At 56.4% G+C, this 18580-nt stretch overlaps 11 protein-coding genes across 11 annotated transcripts; 5 read left to right on the top strand and 6 right to left on the bottom strand.

The window, feature by feature from the left end:
- Nucleotides 1-15: 15 nt before the first annotated feature.
- On the top strand, nt 16-1017 carry PG997_008964 (uncharacterized protein; the record flags this gene model as incomplete). Its single annotated transcript, XM_066813279.1, has 2 exons — nt 16-666; nt 745-1017. 2 exons carry the CDS (start codon nt 16-18, stop codon nt 1015-1017), a joined length of 924 nt encoding a protein of 307 aa, XP_066668621.1.
- Nucleotides 1018-1754: 737 nt separating this feature from the next.
- Nucleotides 1755-2513, bottom strand: PG997_008963 (uncharacterized protein; the record flags this gene model as incomplete). Its single annotated transcript, XM_066813278.1, has 1 exon — nt 1755-2513. One exon carries the CDS (start codon nt 2511-2513, stop codon nt 1755-1757), a length of 759 nt encoding a protein of 252 aa, XP_066668620.1.
- Nucleotides 2514-2953: 440 nt separating this feature from the next.
- PG997_008962 (serine protease precursor) lies at nt 2954-4692 on the bottom strand (the record flags this gene model as incomplete). Its single annotated transcript, XM_066813277.1, has 4 exons — nt 2954-3286; nt 3352-3828; nt 3919-4182; nt 4249-4692. 4 exons carry the CDS (start codon nt 4690-4692, stop codon nt 2954-2956), a joined length of 1518 nt encoding a protein of 505 aa, XP_066668619.1.
- Nucleotides 4693-7834: 3142 nt separating this feature from the next.
- PG997_008961 (uncharacterized protein) lies at nt 7835-8482 on the bottom strand (the record flags this gene model as incomplete). The annotated part of the gene is made up of 1 exon (XM_066813276.1): nt 7835-8482. The coding sequence occupies one exon, from the start codon at nt 8480-8482 to the stop codon at nt 7835-7837; it is 648 nt and encodes a 215-aa protein (XP_066668618.1).
- A 496-nt stretch (nt 8483-8978) lies between these two features.
- On the bottom strand, nt 8979-9911 carry PG997_008960 (uncharacterized protein; the record flags this gene model as incomplete). The annotated part of the gene is made up of 1 exon (XM_066813275.1): nt 8979-9911. The coding sequence occupies one exon, from the start codon at nt 9909-9911 to the stop codon at nt 8979-8981; it is 933 nt and encodes a 310-aa protein (XP_066668617.1).
- Nucleotides 9912-10409: 498 nt separating this feature from the next.
- Nucleotides 10410-11426, top strand: PG997_008959 (uncharacterized protein; the record flags this gene model as incomplete). Its single annotated transcript, XM_066813274.1, has 1 exon — nt 10410-11426. One exon carries the CDS (start codon nt 10410-10412, stop codon nt 11424-11426), a length of 1017 nt encoding a protein of 338 aa, XP_066668616.1.
- Nucleotides 11427-11806: 380 nt separating this feature from the next.
- PG997_008958 (uncharacterized protein) lies at nt 11807-12364 on the bottom strand (the record flags this gene model as incomplete). The annotated part of the gene is made up of 2 exons (XM_066813273.1): nt 11807-12042; nt 12109-12364. The coding sequence occupies 2 exons, from the start codon at nt 12362-12364 to the stop codon at nt 11807-11809; spliced, it is 492 nt and encodes a 163-aa protein (XP_066668615.1).
- Nucleotides 12365-14110: 1746 nt separating this feature from the next.
- On the top strand, nt 14111-14593 carry PG997_008957 (uncharacterized protein; the record flags this gene model as incomplete). The annotated part of the gene is made up of 2 exons (XM_066813272.1): nt 14111-14383; nt 14522-14593. 2 exons carry the CDS (start codon nt 14111-14113, stop codon nt 14591-14593), a joined length of 345 nt encoding a protein of 114 aa, XP_066668614.1.
- A 557-nt stretch (nt 14594-15150) lies between these two features.
- Nucleotides 15151-15462, top strand: PG997_008956 (uncharacterized protein; the record flags this gene model as incomplete). Its single annotated transcript, XM_066813271.1, has 1 exon — nt 15151-15462. One exon carries the CDS (start codon nt 15151-15153, stop codon nt 15460-15462), a length of 312 nt encoding a protein of 103 aa, XP_066668613.1.
- Nucleotides 15463-15599: 137 nt separating this feature from the next.
- On the top strand, nt 15600-16475 carry PG997_008955 (uncharacterized protein; the record flags this gene model as incomplete). Its single annotated transcript, XM_066813270.1, has 1 exon — nt 15600-16475. One exon carries the CDS (start codon nt 15600-15602, stop codon nt 16473-16475), a length of 876 nt encoding a protein of 291 aa, XP_066668612.1.
- A 651-nt stretch (nt 16476-17126) lies between these two features.
- PG997_008954 (uncharacterized protein) lies at nt 17127-18553 on the bottom strand (the record flags this gene model as incomplete). Its single annotated transcript, XM_066813269.1, has 2 exons — nt 17127-18365; nt 18422-18553. The coding sequence occupies 2 exons, from the start codon at nt 18551-18553 to the stop codon at nt 17127-17129; spliced, it is 1371 nt and encodes a 456-aa protein (XP_066668611.1).
- Nucleotides 18554-18580: the final 27 nt, after the last annotated feature.

Raw genomic sequence — 18580 nt, 5'->3', positions numbered from 1 at the left:
GACAAGGCCTCCATCATGTCGCGGAGATCGGTATCCCTGGGAAACCCGGCGCCCACGGAGTTTGCGCCCTCCAAGCCCGTCATGAAAATGACACTTCCAGACTCGCTGGGCGACATCTCGTCGGGCATTTCCTGGGATATCCCGCATCTAGGCGAGATAGACATGAGCGCCGCCAGCATGCCTGCCGAGCAGGTCCCCAGATCCTCCGAGCTGAGCCAGCCGGCGTCACCGCCGCCGCCGCCCTCATCTGAACCTATTCCGGAGGAGCAGGAGCAGGAGCAGAGGCCCGCGTCGCCAGCCAAGCGGGACGACGCGCCCCTGTCGAGCGCCATCGACATCATCCTGGCGCGGTCGCGGATGTACGCCCCCGCGACGCGGGCCGAGCACCAGCCGCCGTGGTGGACGACGCGCTCGGAGGAGTCGGCCGCCGCGGCCGAGGCGGCGCGGGCCCGGCTGCAGGACCGCCAGCCGCCCGCGGGCACGGAGCTGTACCTCATCTACCCCGCCGACTCCTGCAACGCGCAGCAGACGCGCTGCGTCGACAAGCACCTCGAGGACTCGGTCGACGCCTACGCCATGCAGCGCTCGAACCTGTTCGAGGGCGTCCTCTTCTGGCGCGCCTTCCTCACCCCGTCCCAGCTGGAGCTTATCAAAGCGATGCAGGAGGTGGGCACAATCCGACAGCAAATTTGAGTTGCTAAGCCCGTCAGAGCGCGAATCATATTTAGCTAATGCGCACTGCAGGTCCTGAAAGTGGAGCACCAACCCAGCCCCAAGTCGCCTCGCACCGCGCGGCCGGCGGACGAGCCGAATTTCACGCCCCAGCGCGAGAACAAGCAGATCATGTACCGGAAGCCGCCCGCGGGCCGGCAGCTCTACCACGTCGAGCCCCGGGACCGCCGCGACGAGCCGGCGCTGCGGACGCTCGTGGACCAGCTGGAGGCGATGGCGGGCGGGGGGGGAATCTGTACACCGCGACGACTGACGGGGGCATCTGGTTCTGGCATGCCTTCTTGACCGCGAGCGAGGCAGAGCAGCTGAAAGATATGCAAGAGGTAAGAGAGAGAGAGAGAAAGAATCCGACCATCAAGCTTTGCGGCTTGAAAGTATTGTTGCTGACACATTGCAGGTTGAAAGGGTGGAGCTCACGAGACCGACTGACGAGACTGGACACGAACACGACCCAACTGACTGAGCACGAGTGGATAAGATTTCTTGTAATAGCGGGCATATTTAGCGGAACAACGTTTTCTTTCGTTTGGGGGTGAATCATCACATTCCTGGGAGCATTTATGGGCATTGACACCTTCCTATTTTGGGGAAGGAAAACCGGGTGGGAAAGAGGGATGACGGGCAATAGTGTTAACTGGTAGCGGTTGGCAGTATCTCGATGACGTTAACTGATGAAACGACCGAAAAGATCTTGCAATTTCCCACAGAATATGCGTGAGTCCAGTCATGTACAACCCCGTGGTTATGATTCAAGCCTAATAAGATACCACTGTACCAAACCCAAGTATTGGCCCAGCCCATTCTCCCCAATACCCCTCTAAGCCCACCACGCGCATATCCTCTTGGCCAAGGGGAGGGTGGCTACGTCGGCGACGCACCCGGCGCCCACTCGTACCGCAGACAACCTATTCTCCGCATCCCGCCTGATCCACCGTTGTGGCCTAGAAGAAGAAGAACCTCGTCAGTCTACTCATCGTCGAGGTCGCAGCTAGGAAGGAGAAGGAACTACTATCCCATCGGACTTACACGCTCTCCATACCCCCCCACGTCGCCGTCACGCAGTCAATCTCCTTGTGCCGCGTGCCCTCGTCCGCCTCCGCCAGCGGCCTCCGCGGGTCCTGCGAGTCCACGGTGGTCCGGCACCCCTCGATCCAGCTGACGGCCATGTACATGATGGGCTTCCCGCCGCCGCCGTTCCGCCTCTTGTTGAAGACCTTCCCCTCGCTGCCGCTGCGCATCTCGTGCGGGTACCGCTGGCAGCCCGCAAAGGCGAACTCGCGGACGGTGTGCTCGTGGGTGCCGGGGTGGTCGAAGGGGTCTCGGCACACGTCTTCGTCGACGGCGATTTCCAGTTTCGTGAGCGGCGGCTCTTTCGTTGGCTCGGACGGAGGTGGCGGCGGTGGGTTTTCTTTGGTGGTGGCCGGGGGCGGCGGCGGCGGCTTTGTGCTCGTGGTCAATGTCGTCGGCGGCTGGGTGCAGATACACTTCTTCTCGTCGCTGCAGGCGACCTCCTGTGGGGCCGGACAGGGCGAGCATTCCTTCTTGGTCTCCTCGGTGCAGTTCCAGGTCCGGGATATCTCGTTTTCGTCTGCGAGACAGGCGCATTTCCCATCCTTGCATTCAGGATGGGTCGGCGCGTGGCAGTTTAGCAGAGCGGCACACCGGTCAGCCGTGCAGACGAAGAATGTAGCAGAAGTCGTGGGTGGAGAAACTCCGCTTGACTGGGTTCCGGATCCCGAGGTCACGGAGCTGGCTCCTGTTCCGGTTGGGTTTTTGGTCATTGCAGTGCCGGGGCCGGTGGGCTTGGCCGACTGGGGTGCGAGGCACTGCCCCGTAAGCGGTTCTTGCTCGACGCCCGTTGACCGGTGCTGGATCTATCGCCGTAGCTTGGCAGGAGTCCGGGGGTTCCAGGGGCAGACACCATCAGTACTGACTCGCTCCAAAGGTGATCCGTTCCAAATCCCTGGGGTCCGCCGCGGATGTATCGTAGAAGCAGGAGCCCTTTGCCAGGCATTGTTCATAATGTATCGCTTCAATCCAGCAGGGCTCATGTCCGGGTCCTGATCTTCGCCAGTCGCGTCCTTTGGGAGCCGTCCGAGATGATGAAGCTTCAAGAAGTAGGCTGCCAGCCCAGCCGTGTGCGCCGTGGCTGGTTCTCATAGTCAGACTACGCCTTACAATAATGGGGCTCATGCCGCGAAAGAGAGAGAAAGAGACAACATCACTCACTATCAGATGTTCCCACACTCCCCTTGTAGTAGCTGATCTGAGCCTTGCGATCTATCGGTTTCTTGTAGTCCAAATCGGGCTCTCCCGGCCATTTGCTCTTGTCTCCATTGGCACCGACGACGTGGTATCCGGGCGCGTAAAGCTCCGGAAACGAACCCTCGTCGTCGCCCGAGATCCCGGACTTTGACCACCTCTTGCCGTCGGCGGGGTTCAGAGCGCCGACGACTAAGAGGTCGGGGATATGCAGCCAAGTGCTCTTGTATTCCTCGATGGACTTCCAGACTTTGTCGTATGGGACGCCGAACAGGCTGGGCCATCCATAAATCTGCATGTTGTGTTTTGTTTGTCAGAAATCTAAACCCGATTCTTATGCGATGGTTTACAACTTACTGGGCCATCGTTGCCAGCTCCAGTCAGCACAAAGACGCCGTTCTGGATGAGCAAATTGATCAACGCAGCGAGCCGGTTTCTGAAGCCGAAGAAGGTATCCTCTCCTCGTTGCTCCACCGGATACGCCTCATACAAGTTTCGAGTCCAGTGCCAAGACAGATTGAGGATCGCCAGGATCGTCTTTCTCGGCTTTTCGAACCGCTCCAGGACCTTGGTGACACCGATCAGCCAGTCTTCGGGCGTGGCGCCCCCGCCGAACTCACTGCGGCGAGGCACTCGAACCACGTAGGGCTTCACTTTCTTCGCCACGCCCAGGTGCGCGCCCGCGATGAAGCCCAGCATCAGCGTGCCATGGGCGTGGCAGTTCCCCGGATCATCGTGCCAGCACCGCTGTGAAGGCAGGAGGAAGGAGTCGTCGTTGACGCCCTCCTCGTCGGACACTTGGATAAACTCGACTTTATCCCGGATGTTTACGAACTCCTAAAAGACATTAGTGGCTGGCTTTCAAGCTTAGAGGTCTCCCAGCGGTCTCAGACAAGGAGAAGATAAAAGAGAAACCAAGCGTACCGGATGCTCAAGATTAGCACCAGAGTCCACGATATACACGGGTATATCCTCCCCGGCGCTCTCATCGAAAAAGTACTTCTGGTCAGAACCTGTTTCCTCAAGTGGATAATGGTCCTTGCTCTGAGAAAGAAACGCCATCTGTGGAATGCCGTCGTTCAGAGTCATGTCAAGATTCTCTTTGATGTAATCCGTTTGGTATCTCCAGTGCGATTCGACCGTGGGATCCCCGCAGCCTTTGGTACATCGCGGGTGCACCGATACCACCTGGAGAGAAACCAAAATGTCAGTTGTGCACCGGTGGTATCATTAAGGGGCTCGCGGAAGCCTTACGTGGTCAATGGTTTTGATTTCTTTCTCTCGACCTGCCTTGAGAGTGACGACCCAAAAGTTCACGCCTGCGAACTTTGTGTCGGAAACAACAATTTTGTGTTCATCTCCCAAGAGTTCCTTCAGCTTGGAAGAGATAGCCCCAGTCTGGGTCTTATCCATTCCATCCTCCGGCCAAACCAGCCACTCTCGGACTTCGGCGCATGCATCTTGCCCATCTTCGTTTCCCGTTTGTCGCTTCGCCGGATTAGTGGACGAGGCTTTGCAGGAAAACGTAGTAGTTGAAGCAGTGACGGACTCGGAGCAGCCCGTCTTGGGTGCCGCCGTCTGAGTGGAACAGGCCGTCGTGCCAGAGCCACTGCAGCTGATGGTCATGTCCGTGACGGTGGTTGTTCGACATTCCGCGATGCGCTGGGTCGTGGCCTCGTGGTTGGAGTCGGTGACCATACAGCCTTGAACTTGAGCACATGTCGAGGGCCCAACCTGCGACGACACTGTTTGAGGGTTCCCATCGATGGTGGAAACGACGAACGATGTTGTAGTGGAGCATATGGAGGCGGTCTTGGTTTCGCATTTGGTCGGCTCGGGTTCCGAGGGGAAAGTTGGTATGTGATCATTACCAACGCTATCAAATAGCAGAACAAATCAGTGCCCGCTGTCTCCCAGTATGAGTAGGACTTATAGATGGTGACTTACGTAAACCGCGGCCATGGAGGCAGGCTACCCTGAACTGCAATAGGAGGCGGCAACTTGAGGTTGGGAAGCGGAGGCGGGCCCGGGGGGTATATGCCTGGCTGCAAAGACAACTTCCAGCCAAGAATGTTGATGCCTTCGAATTTGATACATATTTAGTGGGGCTGGTTAGTCCTAACATCTGGGCCATCTTGGAAGGGTTTGACTTACAGAGAAGAACCACAGCTTGCAAGGTATCACGGAGCTTTCCTTGTCGTCATCCGAGTGCTTAGGCTTGTCCACTTCGACAGCCACCGGTGTAATGAAAGCTCTGATTGGCCATATCGAATACGTTGAGAGTGATCCAACGTCCGTCTCGGTCGTCGTTGGTCCTGACGGATCTGAGGATGGTTGACCGCCTGTGGCTGTATGGGGGGGGCATGTTAGGCGACAATGTCAATGTTTGACCATCCGTAGTCAGAATAGTTTCCTTTGCCACAGGAGATGGAAGGGTAATGCTTGAACCCCCAATGACTATGACTTCGGGACCTTTAGATGTGGACGTCGATGTCCTGTCCTGCGGTTGCTCGATTGTGACGACTGGTGGGTCCTCGGGAGATAGCGTCATAGTACGACCGGCTGTTGTTAGAGTAGTCTCCTGGATGACGGGCGGAACGGTGAAGCTCGTTTCCCCATCAAGAACAACCACGGAACTGTGTGTATGTTTCCCAGTTCTAGATGTCCCTGGCGTTGGGGGAGGCCGCGGCTGCAGTGTAAAGCTAGTCCCCAACGTGATGAATGTGGAAGCTGATATGCCAGGGGGTAGCGTCACAGTCTGACTTCCTATGATTGCCAGCGTAGGTAAATGACTCCCTGATGACCTTGGAGGTTGCGGATCAATGCTGAATGTATGGCCCAGAGTAGCAATATCCGTAGGCCGGGCTGCTACTGGTAGCGTGGCAGTCGTGCTGCCAAAGATCACGACCTGACCTGATGGGTCACTCTGACCTCCAGTTAGTGAAGATGGTGAAGTGGAAAAAGTCTGAGTGTCGATGGCCGCGGTGGATGCTGCAGACGTTGCAGTTAGTGGTAGAATTGATGTACCAGAGCCAGGCGTTGAGCTACTGCTGCTCAGGCCTCCTGTGTCGGTATTGGAATGACTATGTGTCGTTGAGACACCTGAAGTCTGTGTGGCTGCATTCTCTGAAGTAGTCGGTCCTCTGGTACTCATAACAGGGTTTAATGTTAACGTATCCGACATGGGGGGGGTTCGTAGCTAAACTTGAGACCGCGCTGTCGATTCTGGATGGACTTCCTACTGGTGCCGTGTGATCTCTATCTCCTGTTACACTGGTAGCTTTCGGTGAACTGGTCTGGTCACCTATGGTGATAGGTGATTTGGTAGAACTGTCTGATATTGGTTCTGATGCATTGGGCCGTGGTGCTGGCGGAATGACCTGGCCCTGGGGACCGGTACAGCTGAAATCGGCATTACATGTCCATTCGTGACTGAGACAGCAACCATATCCGCAACAAATGGTGCCTAGTAATCTGTTAGCATTTCTTCCTTCGAAAGTGGCTGGGTACTCGGCAGACCTTTGCCACACGCATTCTTTATTCCACTATCTGGAGTTTCACAGCAGAGGTCGGAGTCGGTGATGCATCGGTCTTGACGCCATCCACCGTAAGGGCATGGATTTGGGTCCGCAAGCGCAGAAGGTGGCTTCAAGACCGTCAACAGACACAAGGCCTTCCAGATAAGAAGAATCAACGGGAGCCGGCATTCAAACCACATGGCTGGGGTAAAAGGGAAGTATGACTGGTTGAGAAGTTGGCAATCTAGGAACGGGTAGAGAGAACCAAGTTCTGTGACCTAACGTGTCTGGAGTGTATGTAGGTCGAGGCGTATTTATGTGTCTGTCGCTTCCGTCCTTAAGTAACTATTGCCCTGAGCTATCCAGCGACTACGTACATGTTTTGGTTCAGCAGCCCAACTAACCGTCATCCACCGTATTCTCTCCTATCAGTTTCTGTACACCAAATGTGGTTGTAATAGGCCGTACGTGCCGGGTATGCACCTCTCCGTCATCAGATTTACTCTTTACATAGTGCCCCCAACGATAGATTAATACGAGATCTCATGATGATGGTTTTGATAATTTGAAAACCGACCCCAGTATAGCGGAATCACGACCCAACATATTCATCGGAAGAGCTACAAAGCCAACAGGTGTTGTGGTACCGGTACCGCAAGCCCATGACTGTCGTATTGGAGGTGGGATGTGAAACCCCTGCACACAAGTCACTGATGGGATTTGCCTGTTGATGTCATGTTCCATCACGGTTCGGGCCGAAGCAGCATCAGTATGTTTGCACTTCACTAAAGATATCATCAGAAGGTGGTACAGGACGGAGCGTCATTGGGCCGCCCCTGCGCCCTAACGCCAACAACACCGCAGTTGGTGCAAGAAATCGGGCATGTGCATAAGAAAAATGTTTCAAGTTGATTGACACAAGAACAGAAGTCCTATTAGAGTTTGTTATCGGAGGCGTTGGTAGTTGTTGTTGAAGTAATACGAGCGGTGTTGGATATAACCGCCCCCACGATCATTTGGCCTGCATTGCGCAGCCCCCAACCCGTTTCTCCCGGATGCTCTCCGCGGGAGCGACTTCTGCACCGAGCTTGCCTAATAATAGTAAAATCACAATATTCCAACTACATATGCAGGTCGAATGCATAACAGATCATATGAGATGCGTGCCATTCCTCTCACGCAAGGTACCGCTACTACTCTCGGCCGAACAGGTTTCTCCATGCAGCACTAATTGGCCCCAATGCCAGTTGGCGCGTTAGCCGCGGGTTCATATCAATATCTGACACGCAGCTGCCAAACCCAACTTTGATCGCTGGTCCCCTTTAACAATCGGTTGGGTCACGAAGGGGACCTGGCATCTTTCGTGAATGTATCGAAGCAACCTTTGTCGTGTCAGCGAATGTAGTAACGTTACAACATGTTGCTTGATCGGGGCACTCATTCACCTCGGGCATCCCTCGTATAAGTTCCGCCTGGGGGAAGGTCAGGAAGGTGCGCCAGAAGTCGACTCCGGCATATTTCGTATCGGATATGTACATCTGTTCCTCGCCCACCAGGGTCTTGAGTTGATCATCGATCCGCCGGTTATCCTGCTCATTCATGCCGCCATTACGGGGCCGGACAAAATAAAGGTTCGTCATGGACGGTAACCAATCATCATGCATTATGTCGCGGTTCGCCCTCGTTGTGCTGATCTGCGTGAGCTTGGGTGGCCATCCGTTTTCAGTTTGCCGATCGTCTCCCTGTGACCGCGCTGTCGAAACATTGTCGGTGGCTGTCTGTGTTGGCTCGTCGTTCTTGGCTACATGATCGTCTGGCTTCGCGCCATGTCGTTGTTGGACCAGCTCTTGCCTCGGGCTGCTGTCATCGAGATCCGGATGGGGGATGTCCCGAGCGATTCCTGGAGCAGAGCCGTCCTCGTTATTCGCGCAGTACCCGCTGAGTAAGTCGGATTCTTCGGGCGAAAACATCTTCGGCCCAGTGGCTTTGAGTGACACGGGGTTGCGGTTGCTAATCAACTGGGTGCTGATAGAGGCCCGGTGAGCATTGCGTTTTACCTTCGTTGATAGTCCGTGACACATTTTCCAGAAGTGACCGGATAAATGTTGGAATCTGACTGCGGGGAAAACACACTTGTAGTCCTCAAGGGATGTCGGTTGAGGGCCTCCCTGCAATGGATTGTGACCAGTGTCTAAGCCACGTCCAACCATTCGGGACATCATATCTATGTTCCATTACTTACTCAGTACAGTCAACTCGCTATCGTACGGGAAACATCCCGAGGCAACTCGCGCTCAAAGTCGTGACCATTCGAGCCAATTTGATATTAGGGAATGTATGGCTATTTCATCTTTGGTTTTTGGGAATACTTTCTCAATCTTTGGCAGGTGCATACTCAACTATCTATAACGGCATCCATCCCTTGTGCTCTTCACCTGTCGGTCCTAGTAGTCCCTTTCTGGCGGTTTACGGCTTTGTCATATCTCCCAGCAAAACCCCCTCCTCACTCAAGCCTTCCTGGCTTGGACACAAGGCAAAGTGCTCCGCAGGCTGCCATAAGTTTGATTCATCGTCCAGGCGGCACTCGAACCACGACAAGTACGGCTCCTCACACTCCCGCGTCATCAAGAACCTATGCGCCGGCGGGAACGTCTGACCCAACACGAACGTCAAGTCGTTGACTCTGGTATCGTGACGACTGTCTCTGTTGCCGGCGTCGATCAGGTCCCGGCGGTCGAGCACCAGCATTTCCCACTCATCGCCAGCGATGTGCAGCAAAGCCTCCAGAGCGTCGAGTGCATTTTGCCACGTATCGACTTTGCCGTTGATTCGTCCCAGCTCTTTCAGGAAAACCCTGATCTTATGAGATTTTGTGAACCCGCCCCATCCGTCTTCGCGGCGCGAGCGGCTTAGGTCGTCGACGTCGTCGGGTGCCATTCGGCTGGTGTCCTCTTCGGGCAACAGGTCGACCACTTGGCAAATGAAGGAGTACAGGACCTCAAGGATCTCGTATTGTGTGTTCTTGCTGACAAACTTATGAAGTCGATGGGTGATGCGCTCAAGCTTGCTAGTCTCCCGCTTCTCGGCTTCTCGTCGCTTGGCGAAGTAGCTGCAATCAAAGGACGCCATCTTGGTGCCGTCCGCCAACTTGGCTTTCACCATCTGCAAAGTGAGACCGGAGATGTTACTGTTCGTAGGTGCGGTCAGGTCCAGCACAGCCGAGGAGTCCTTCATGAAGTTGTCAATCTGATCTCTTCCCTCGCGTGTCACGCGCAAGTTCTTGATGTCGGCGTCGTTGTCGGGGCTGACGCGACATTCAGTGACACCAGCCCATTCCAAGACGTGCTTGTTCGCGAAAATCGCTTGCAGCAGTTTCGCTTTGGTGGAATTTGAAGCCATGCTGCTGAGGATGATTCGGCAGGGCCTCTGTGGTTTCGTAGGTGTGAAAATTACTGGTATGCTGTTTCGGTGTAGGTTTGGACCTCCCCACGATTTCGCGATGGAATGATAAGCTTGTGGTGATTTATGTAGGCTGAGAGCTCTTTGTGGCCTGCATTGAACGAATTGGTGGGCTATGCTAATCCTGTTTCTCCTTCTGTGAATGTTCATCTTCTGGAGGCTCTCTTGCGGACTCTGAGTGCCCTTTGACGCAGCATCCTTTGTCCTCTACCGACCAGACAATGCCACCACTTCCCGCACACATAGGGCGGCAGTATCCTTTGACTCTTACATTATCCCTGTCCGGTTTCTATTGTAGTCGTTTTGTGTTTAAAACTCTGGTTTTCTGTCACACGAACAGACCATTATCTGTCATCCAACCCAATAGTCTTCCCCTGAATCAGACGGAAGGCATACACGCACACTACCGCTACCAAATTCGCTTTACCAACCAGCACAATGTTCTCAAAAAACTCCAAATCCAACTCCAACTCCAACCTGGCGCCCCCGGCGGTCCTCATCACCCCCGCGACCGCCTGTGAAGAAGGCGGCCGCTGCTCTCGCATGGACTTCGTCCTCGAGGCGCAGCACGTCCGCCAATTCGTCGTCACTTGGGGCCGCGACGCCGAAAAGCTCAAGGAGCCCTACAAAGGGCGCCTCGAGGGCTTCCGCCTCGGCTCCAAGGCCGCCAAGTACATCCAGCGCTTCGCCGAGAAGGACACCGGCTCCCGCATCGTGCTGAGCAGCAACGACAACAGCGAGGAGAACTGCAGATGCGATCTGCCGCTGCTGACGGAGCTGGCCTGGTGGTTTTCCGAGACGCTCAAGAGCGAGAAGCCGGAGCGGCGGGTCGTGCGCTACTTCTTCGGGACAAAGCCGAGCGACGGTGGTGAGGGTAAGAACAAGGACAGCAGCAACAAGGCGGACGCAAAAAGCAAATCCGACAAAGAGGCCCTCGACTTCCTCTATTCAATCATCTGGCAGTTCGTCCGCGCCTTCCCCCACGGCCAGACCTCGGCCCAGGGCGTCGTCATCAGCGCCCTGCCGGAGGAGGTCAGCAAGACGCTCAGCGTCGACGAGTTCCGCGCGCAGGTCAAGAAGCTCGACGGCACCATGTCGACATTCTCTGAAGCCCTGGACCTGCTCTGGATCTGCGTCCAGGTGGCGGGCGACCGCATCACCTACGTCTTGGACGGCCTCGAGCCCGTAGCCCGCGACCGCAACAACAAGGCCACGACCCCGCCGCGGGGCTACGATCCCGTCCTGCACGCGCTGTTCGAGAGCAGCCACTCCAAGGTGCACAGCGTGTGGGTCTCGACGAAAGAAAACTCCGGGGTGGCGACCGCGTGCAAGTTCCAGAAGGACGCGGGCCGGCCCGAGAAGGAGTTCGGGCTCGAGCCGTCTTCGTCGGACTCGCTGCTTCGGTCTTGGCGTACAGTAAGCGAGCTCAAGTTCAGGGGGAACAGGTATTACTAGTCCCAACTCCATCTTGGTGTGAAAATTTCTAACGCTAAAGTAGTGAAAAGTAGCTTGCATTAGACGGAATGCAAATCCACGGAGCAGCCCCGGTGGCAGGGTATTCGGCGCTTCCAACACCAAGTGACACTGGCTCCGCCTGCGGCCGAGGCAAGATTTTGAGGCTCAGACGAGCTTTACTTTTAGAGTGGCTTTGCAGAGCCCCCTTTCGAATTTGCTACTTAGGTAATATGGTAATGGTAATATTTGTAGCTAGAATCGAATACTCATGTCCGGTGAGGACTTGTCGATATCACGATGTGTTTTATTTCGAGATCGTGATGGTTAAAAATGTGTTGGTGTACAGCACTTCTATGTGACATGACTATTATGGTATGGAATTAAAGATAGGCAACTTTCGAATAAAACAACCCACTTCTCACAGAAGCATCGCGGCCAGGACCGCGGTCGCACCCACTACACTCCCCCAACGCAATCTCGTTGGTCCTTGCACCGCGGCTCTTCTTCGTCGCGGTAGCCATCGCCTGCGACACCGCGCTGGACGCGGCCTCGACCTCGGTGGGAGGCGGGTTCTCGTACATGCGGCTGCAGAGGTCGCCGATTGCGCCCGTGGCATCTGGAAGACGTAAGAAAGTAAGTAAAAGGATCCATCACACCTGCGGCGAGGCAGATTTTTACTCACCATACTCGGTGCAGTGGTCGCGCCCCAGGCACGCCCCCATCCGGAGGGGTATCCGCAAGTGGCTGTCGCAGACGCACTGGAAGTCCTCCGGGCTGCAGCCGGAGTCGGCGGTCGCGTGGGCGTAGCAGCCCACGGCGCAGCCGGGCATCTTCTCGACGATCTGCTGGAGGCTGAGGTTGTCGGCGTTGGCCGCGAGGACACCACCACTGAAGGCGGTGGAGAAGAGAGTGATGGTAGACAAGAAGCTGAAGCGCATGGTTGCTGTGGTTGGATAGGGAGGATGGGGAAAGGTAGTGTGGCTTTCGATATATTGTGTTTTCAGTGAAATTGCGTTGGCAATAAATGCTGGAATGTGAGGGGATTTGGCTGTTATCTCGCGTTTATTTGTATTCTTTCACTTCCATCCTTACTGGAGACTCTCATCAGTTCACTGCCCATTCTGCGCCAGCACTGCGCCGTTGGTGACAATGCTGATCTTTATGCCCGGTAGGGCACAGCCGGCCTGAGTACCATGGTTTGGCCAACAACCGGAGGATCGTGAACCTGAACGTTGTCCGGTGGCTTGGGAAAGATGGTGGGATGGTGTTGCCATTTTAAATTCTTCAATTGGCGTGATTGGCAGAGTTGTCACTTCCAAAATGCCAAGACCATCCACAACCAGCCCGTCGGGGTCTATCGACCCCATCGTCTTATTGCAGACAAACAGAGTCCCTTCTCTAACCCAATACGATGAGGCCACCTGTGCGGCGCGAACGGGTATGGCAGTAAGCACCTCTGCGGCACAGTCGTCCGCAATGTGTGAAAATTGATAGAATTATTGGACCACCAGCGGCGCAGGGTCCCCATATTTGTCCTTCAGCATGGGCCAGGAAACACTTTTTTCCTCCCTGGCCCTGTCTGACCACCCCTTAAGAGGTTTGAAGGGAAGAAAGCCTCCGGAATGGTGACAGCTGACCTATTTGCCGAAGCGGTGTCAGACGCTTGGCACTATATAGCCCACGCGCACGATTGGCTATGTTGCAATGCAGTATAGCATCCTGAACGTCATGGGTCCTGTAGAATACTAAGCAAGGCGCATCTCGCTTCCATCGGGGTATTGGTTAGTTTAAAAGGCAGACAACGGTAAGCGTCAGTCTGTTGGCTGCTGGCATATGGGAATCTCTCTAATTGGCTTCGACTTTCGCATGGTGGAATCTGATCGATATACTCTTACCCCTTTACCAAATTATTTTTCGCATGCTAGTAGGTTAAAGCATTGAGGTGTTAGACGCAGCATGACAAACATTGATATTGCTTCAGTAGCCACCGAGCCTCTTCACGGACGGAGGGTTCCCTTAATATCGTGCTTGACAAAATGCACATGGGAGTTGGAATCGAAAGCACACCATGGTGCTGATTAACAACCCGCATCAATCATGATGTGGAAATTGGACGCATCCTTCATGAACTGTCTTTACCATCATATCATGTCTTCTCTGGTTTGGCAATGATCGTCGATTGAGCTTTCGGTGCAAGAAGCCACGGGCCGTCAACCTTCCTCATTCGGGTCCACCCTCAGCAACGCTTCATGTCAGCATCACCGTCAGCACTGCTTACCAATTCAAGAACTTACTCCGTTACGAGAAATTCCATTCAACGCTAGTGTGTGAACTTCTAACGATGGCATTATCTGGCGACGTTGCGGGCTGCACACCCCTTCTCTGCACATACTTGCTGGTGAGGCTCCCAATCATCGCGGTCTCAAAGTGAGAAGAGCGGCTGACATCGCGAAGACATGACAAGAGAGACTTACGTGAGTAGAGGAGAACCTTCTCACGAGTGTTCTTCAATGCACACTTGGAGATGTTGTAAGTGGCGTCTCCCGAGTATAAAGGGAGTCAAGTTCTCGCACCTACTCGGCCCCCTTTTTCGTCTTTAACCACCGCATCCGCAGCCGCTCGCCCACATTCAAGTAACTACGAGAAACCCATTGACTTACGATCCAAAACCCCTTATTCTCAAGATGCGTTTCTCCGCCGCCACCATCGTCGCCGTGCTCGCCAGCCAGGCCCTGGCCAGCCCAGTGGCCCCCGCCAACCCCTTCGCCGGCGACGTAGCCGTCAAGTCGAACGAGACCGCGGTCGAAGAGGCGATCCTCTTCGCCATCCGACCGCAAGCCGACTGCGACATCGGCAACTGCGCCGGCATCCTGGCCGCGGCCGCCTGCATTGCCCTCGGCATCGTCAAGCGGAACCCTGCCGACGTCATCGGCTGTGTTTCGGGCGGCGCCGAGTCGGTAAGTGAGCAAGGAATAACGAAATACCCAAATCGCACACGCTTTCTTTCTCTTCCCAGTGGTGCAAAAATCATATAACCAGGGAAGAGGGAAGAGGAGAAGGACTATAGGCTGACACTTGACTCTTCTTTATTACAGCTTTGCGGTTGCATCACCTGCGTTCCCGGGCTCGGCGACTTCTTGAACGACAACGGCCTCTGCCCTTCCTAGATCCGACGCAGCGTCTGCCGATATGCACAGCAACGATCGCATTTGAGGAAAAGATGAACCTCCGGCCAACTCTGTGTATTGGGGCGGATATTCATCAAGGAACGAACACCTCTTTGGCAATACAAATGAAGAGAACGGGGAAGAGAAGAAAGGGGTTGATATTACTTACCTGTACCTAGGCAAACACACTCATTTGAAATAATATCATCAATCCCTTTCCAAGCCAATTCCTGAGACCGTACCCGGAAGGACTGAGACAGTTTTCACGTGCCTGGCCTGTACATACATATATATACGCAGACACATCCCAAAGATACCTACTCACCACTTCCCTATTATCCTTTCACTTTCTCGGCTAACTCCAGGCTCGTGGGTTACTCCATACGTGTGATGTCGTAGGAGAAAGATCAGGAGATATCACGTGCAATGTAGTTCAGCCGCGGTGAGATGTCCGGAACACTTCCCCGACGCCTTGGTTGAGTCGAAATTGCATCTGATGGTTATCACGTCGCCGCCAAAGCCTTTGCATTGCGAAGGATGGGCTGTGGAAACTTGGGATGCCGGGAGAGCCGTCCGGCGAGCTGCGGCGCATGTTTAACTTTGGCCCATCTCTGGTCCAGTTCGGGCCAGCGCCTGTCGATTTGGGTTGGACAGCCGAGAATGTGGGACGCCACTCGGGACGCACCGACCGTGATTGGCTCGCTGGTCGGGGTACCCCTGTTCCTGACTGGAGAGCGCTGGAGCCGCTAAACCCCAGCTGTGCCGCCAGTCAGATATTAGTGCTTAGTGCGCGCTCAGAGGGACCCTCAGACCCCCCCGGGGTTCTGGCCCGACGGCCTGGAGAGGTCGAGGCCAAGACCGAGGTGTAACCAGCTGCAGTGAGCCGTTTCTTTTCATTTATTTGTCCCCGCGGCGCAGTCGATTCGTTCAATTCGTTTCATCTCTCTCTTCTACATCAATAGTTCTCACTGTTACAACCTGATACCATCCCTATTCCATCACCACAATGGCGTCAGAAGAAACAACCCCCCAATTCCCCCTCTTCCGCTCCCTGCCCCCTGAAATACGCCTCTTAATATGGCAAGAAGCCCTCTCCGTCGACTGCGTCTGGGCCGCCGTCGAGGCCGAGCCCAAGACGGAATACCTCGACGGCCCGCGCCAGATCGTCCGCGAAGCCCGCTTCCGCATGCGCTTCGTCGGGTCCTCGGCGCCGCCCCATTTGGTGGGGCAGGCCTGCACCGAGGCCCGGGCCGCGATGAAGGCCGTCTTTGGCGGCCGGCCCTTCCGCGGGCCGCGCGGGCCCAAGCTCATGGTGGGCGATGAGCTGGCTGTGAACAACGGTTACCGCTACCAGGGGCATGACGACGATGAAGTAAACGAAGAAAATCAAAGTCAAGGTCGCTACTACTGGCTCAACCCCTTCACCACCGTCTTCGTCCTCCAGGGCGCCGAGACCCGCGACACGAACCGGCTCCTCGACGGCATCGCGCCCAGCGAGGCCGCGCGGATCCAGCACCTCGCCGTCTTCCGGGCGCACTGGGCCGCGATCCGCGCGCTGAACCTGCGACTGCGAAAAGACTGCCCGGCGCTCCAGACGCTCATCATCGACGACCCGGGGAGCACCGTGGTCCACGAGAAGGGGCCGGGCCCGTTGCAGCAGCAGTGGAAGCTGTGGCGCCCGGACCTGGTGCAGAACAGGGGGCCGCCCGACGAGGCGCGGGCGGCGCGGTATACTCGGCTGTCGCGGCCGGAGCACCCGGTGGTGATTACGAGTGACGTTCGGGTGGCGCAGGACCGGGAGCGCGTCTTCGTCTGGCACGAAGGGGGGAGGATGGGAAACGAGGGGAAGAGGGCCCGAACAAAATTTCGATGGGGGTGGTGAAGAGAAAAGCGCCGCGGGTCCATTTGCTGAATGAGTCAAAGGAGTCGGCCAAGGCGGAGTATGCTAGGGAACTGAAAGCTGCTATGGCACGCGCGGCGGGTAAGGCTGAGTTCGCTCTTTGAGAGAGGGTGATCAACCTGATCTGGCCTCTCTGTCTTACGGGATTGGCACAACTGGGGTAGCAAAGTGCATAGCAAACACGCGAGGACAGTTTCCGGGCTTTTCACCGTTTCGACATGCGTTGGGTTCCATACCACCTGGAACCGACGAGATAGTGCAGCAGCACGTCGAGAAGAAGCGCGTAGACAAGCACGACATACTTGCCGTTGCCTTCAGCAACGATGAAGCTAGGCAGGGCAATGCTGATGCTGAAGGACAATTATCAAGTTTGGGATTTTGATAGATTTATTTGCCCACTGGGGAGAAAGGCAAATACAAACAAACACGACAGTACCCGCAGTCAGACATGAAACCTATGACAATCTGGAAAACCCAACAAAATCTTCATGCCAGTCTGTTCATGCTCCAATTAACGACATTGCATCCCAGCTCTCGAAACAAGCCCCAAACGGAGGGCAATATAAGTGTCAGCTGCAGCAGCCTTGATGCTTCCCATGAAACTGAGGAACTCCGGGCGTTTCTGCAGGATCTTCATGGCCTCCTCCGGCAACGTGATCGTGAGAACAAGCGTATCGTCCCCCCGCCCGCACCGGGTGAAACACGATCCCCGGCGCCATCGGCACATGCCGCCGCACCGCCTCCGCCCTGCCGTAGCCGGGAAACTCGGTGTCGGCCCCGAAGCGGCGCGAGTCGTTGACCTGCAGCCAGTTGCCCGCCGCGGCGTCGTAGCGCACGCCGAGGCCGCGGGGTCCCCCACGCGAGGTCCCGGAGGCTCGCGTCCTGGCGCCGCTGGTACCCGAGCGACCTGACGAGCGCGATCTGGGTGGTGATGCGTTCGATAATGCTGGCGGTCACCTCGCGCGCCAGCGCTTTCCCGGCCCGGCTGCCGCCGAGCCAGAACTCGGTCCCCAACGTCACGACGGCGGGGATGACGGCGTTGCCGACGGTGCGGATCCCGCCCTTGTCGATGACGTCCCGCACGTCGACGGGGATCCAGAGGGTGCCCACGTCGTGGAATTGGCCGGTGGGTTCGATATCCGCCTCATCCGCCTCGATGCGCGCCATCAGCGCATGGGCGCCGAGCTTGGCGGCCAGGAACACGAACAGGCTGCAGCCATCGCGACCGCGACCGCCGCCAGGGAGATCCTGATCCTCGGGTTCGGGCGGCGGGACCTCTTCGCGCAGCAGCTCTTTGCACTTGGCCCGCGAGACGCGGTACGTTCTGCTCTTGCCGTCGTACCGCAAATTGCGGTGCCGCTTCTCGGGCTGGGCGGGCCCACCCCCGTCTTCGAGGCGGAAATAGGTATGTTTGAAAGCCAGGTTGAAACACGATTCATCCCAGGGTTCTTCTTGCTCTTTCCGATGCGGCTGTTTTTGCAGCATCATGGAGGCTAATCCCGCTGATGACGAGGAGGACGGGGAAAAAAGACCAGCATCCACCCCCTCGGCCACGCACTTCGCAAACACCGCGAGCGCGCGCATATCGGCCACGGCGTGGTGCGCATGAAACGCGACCACGACCCCCTCCCGGACGCGCAGCACGTCGACGCGCGCGGTCCCGTCGTCCCGGTCCTGGTCCCAGGGCCTCGGCAGCCCGAGCCGGGTCCCTGGCCCCTGCCCCGCGGCATCGGCGTCCTCGAGGATGCGTACGACACCCTCGACATCCAATTCGTCGTCCTCGTTGTCCCACTCGTGCAGCAAGCCGCCTAAGCCCGGGACGAGCCTGACGCGGCCCTCGTAGCCCGGCCGGGGTCGTCTACGACCCGCGCGCTGAAGTGCGGGAGGTGGTGCAGCGTCGCCTCGAGGTTGGCGTGGAGCTGGTCGACGAGGTGCTGGTATTGGCGTTGCGCGTCGGCATCGGTGGCGGAGGGGGCGTCGCGGAAGACGTAGTAGAGGCTTAGCCAGCCGCGCGGGGCGATTTGGTCTTCCCAGACGGGGTCGGGGAGGTAGGCTGCCATTGCCGCCCCCTGAGTGTCAGAAAGCGG

Source organism: Apiospora hydei (genome assembly GCF_038363865.1).
Source record: "Apiospora hydei strain CBS 114990 chromosome Unknown utg000006l_segment0_segment0, whole genome shotgun sequence".
NCBI lineage: Eukaryota > Fungi > Ascomycota > Sordariomycetes > Amphisphaeriales > Apiosporaceae > Apiospora > Apiospora hydei.
This window is presented reverse-complemented; position numbering and strand designations above follow the sequence as displayed.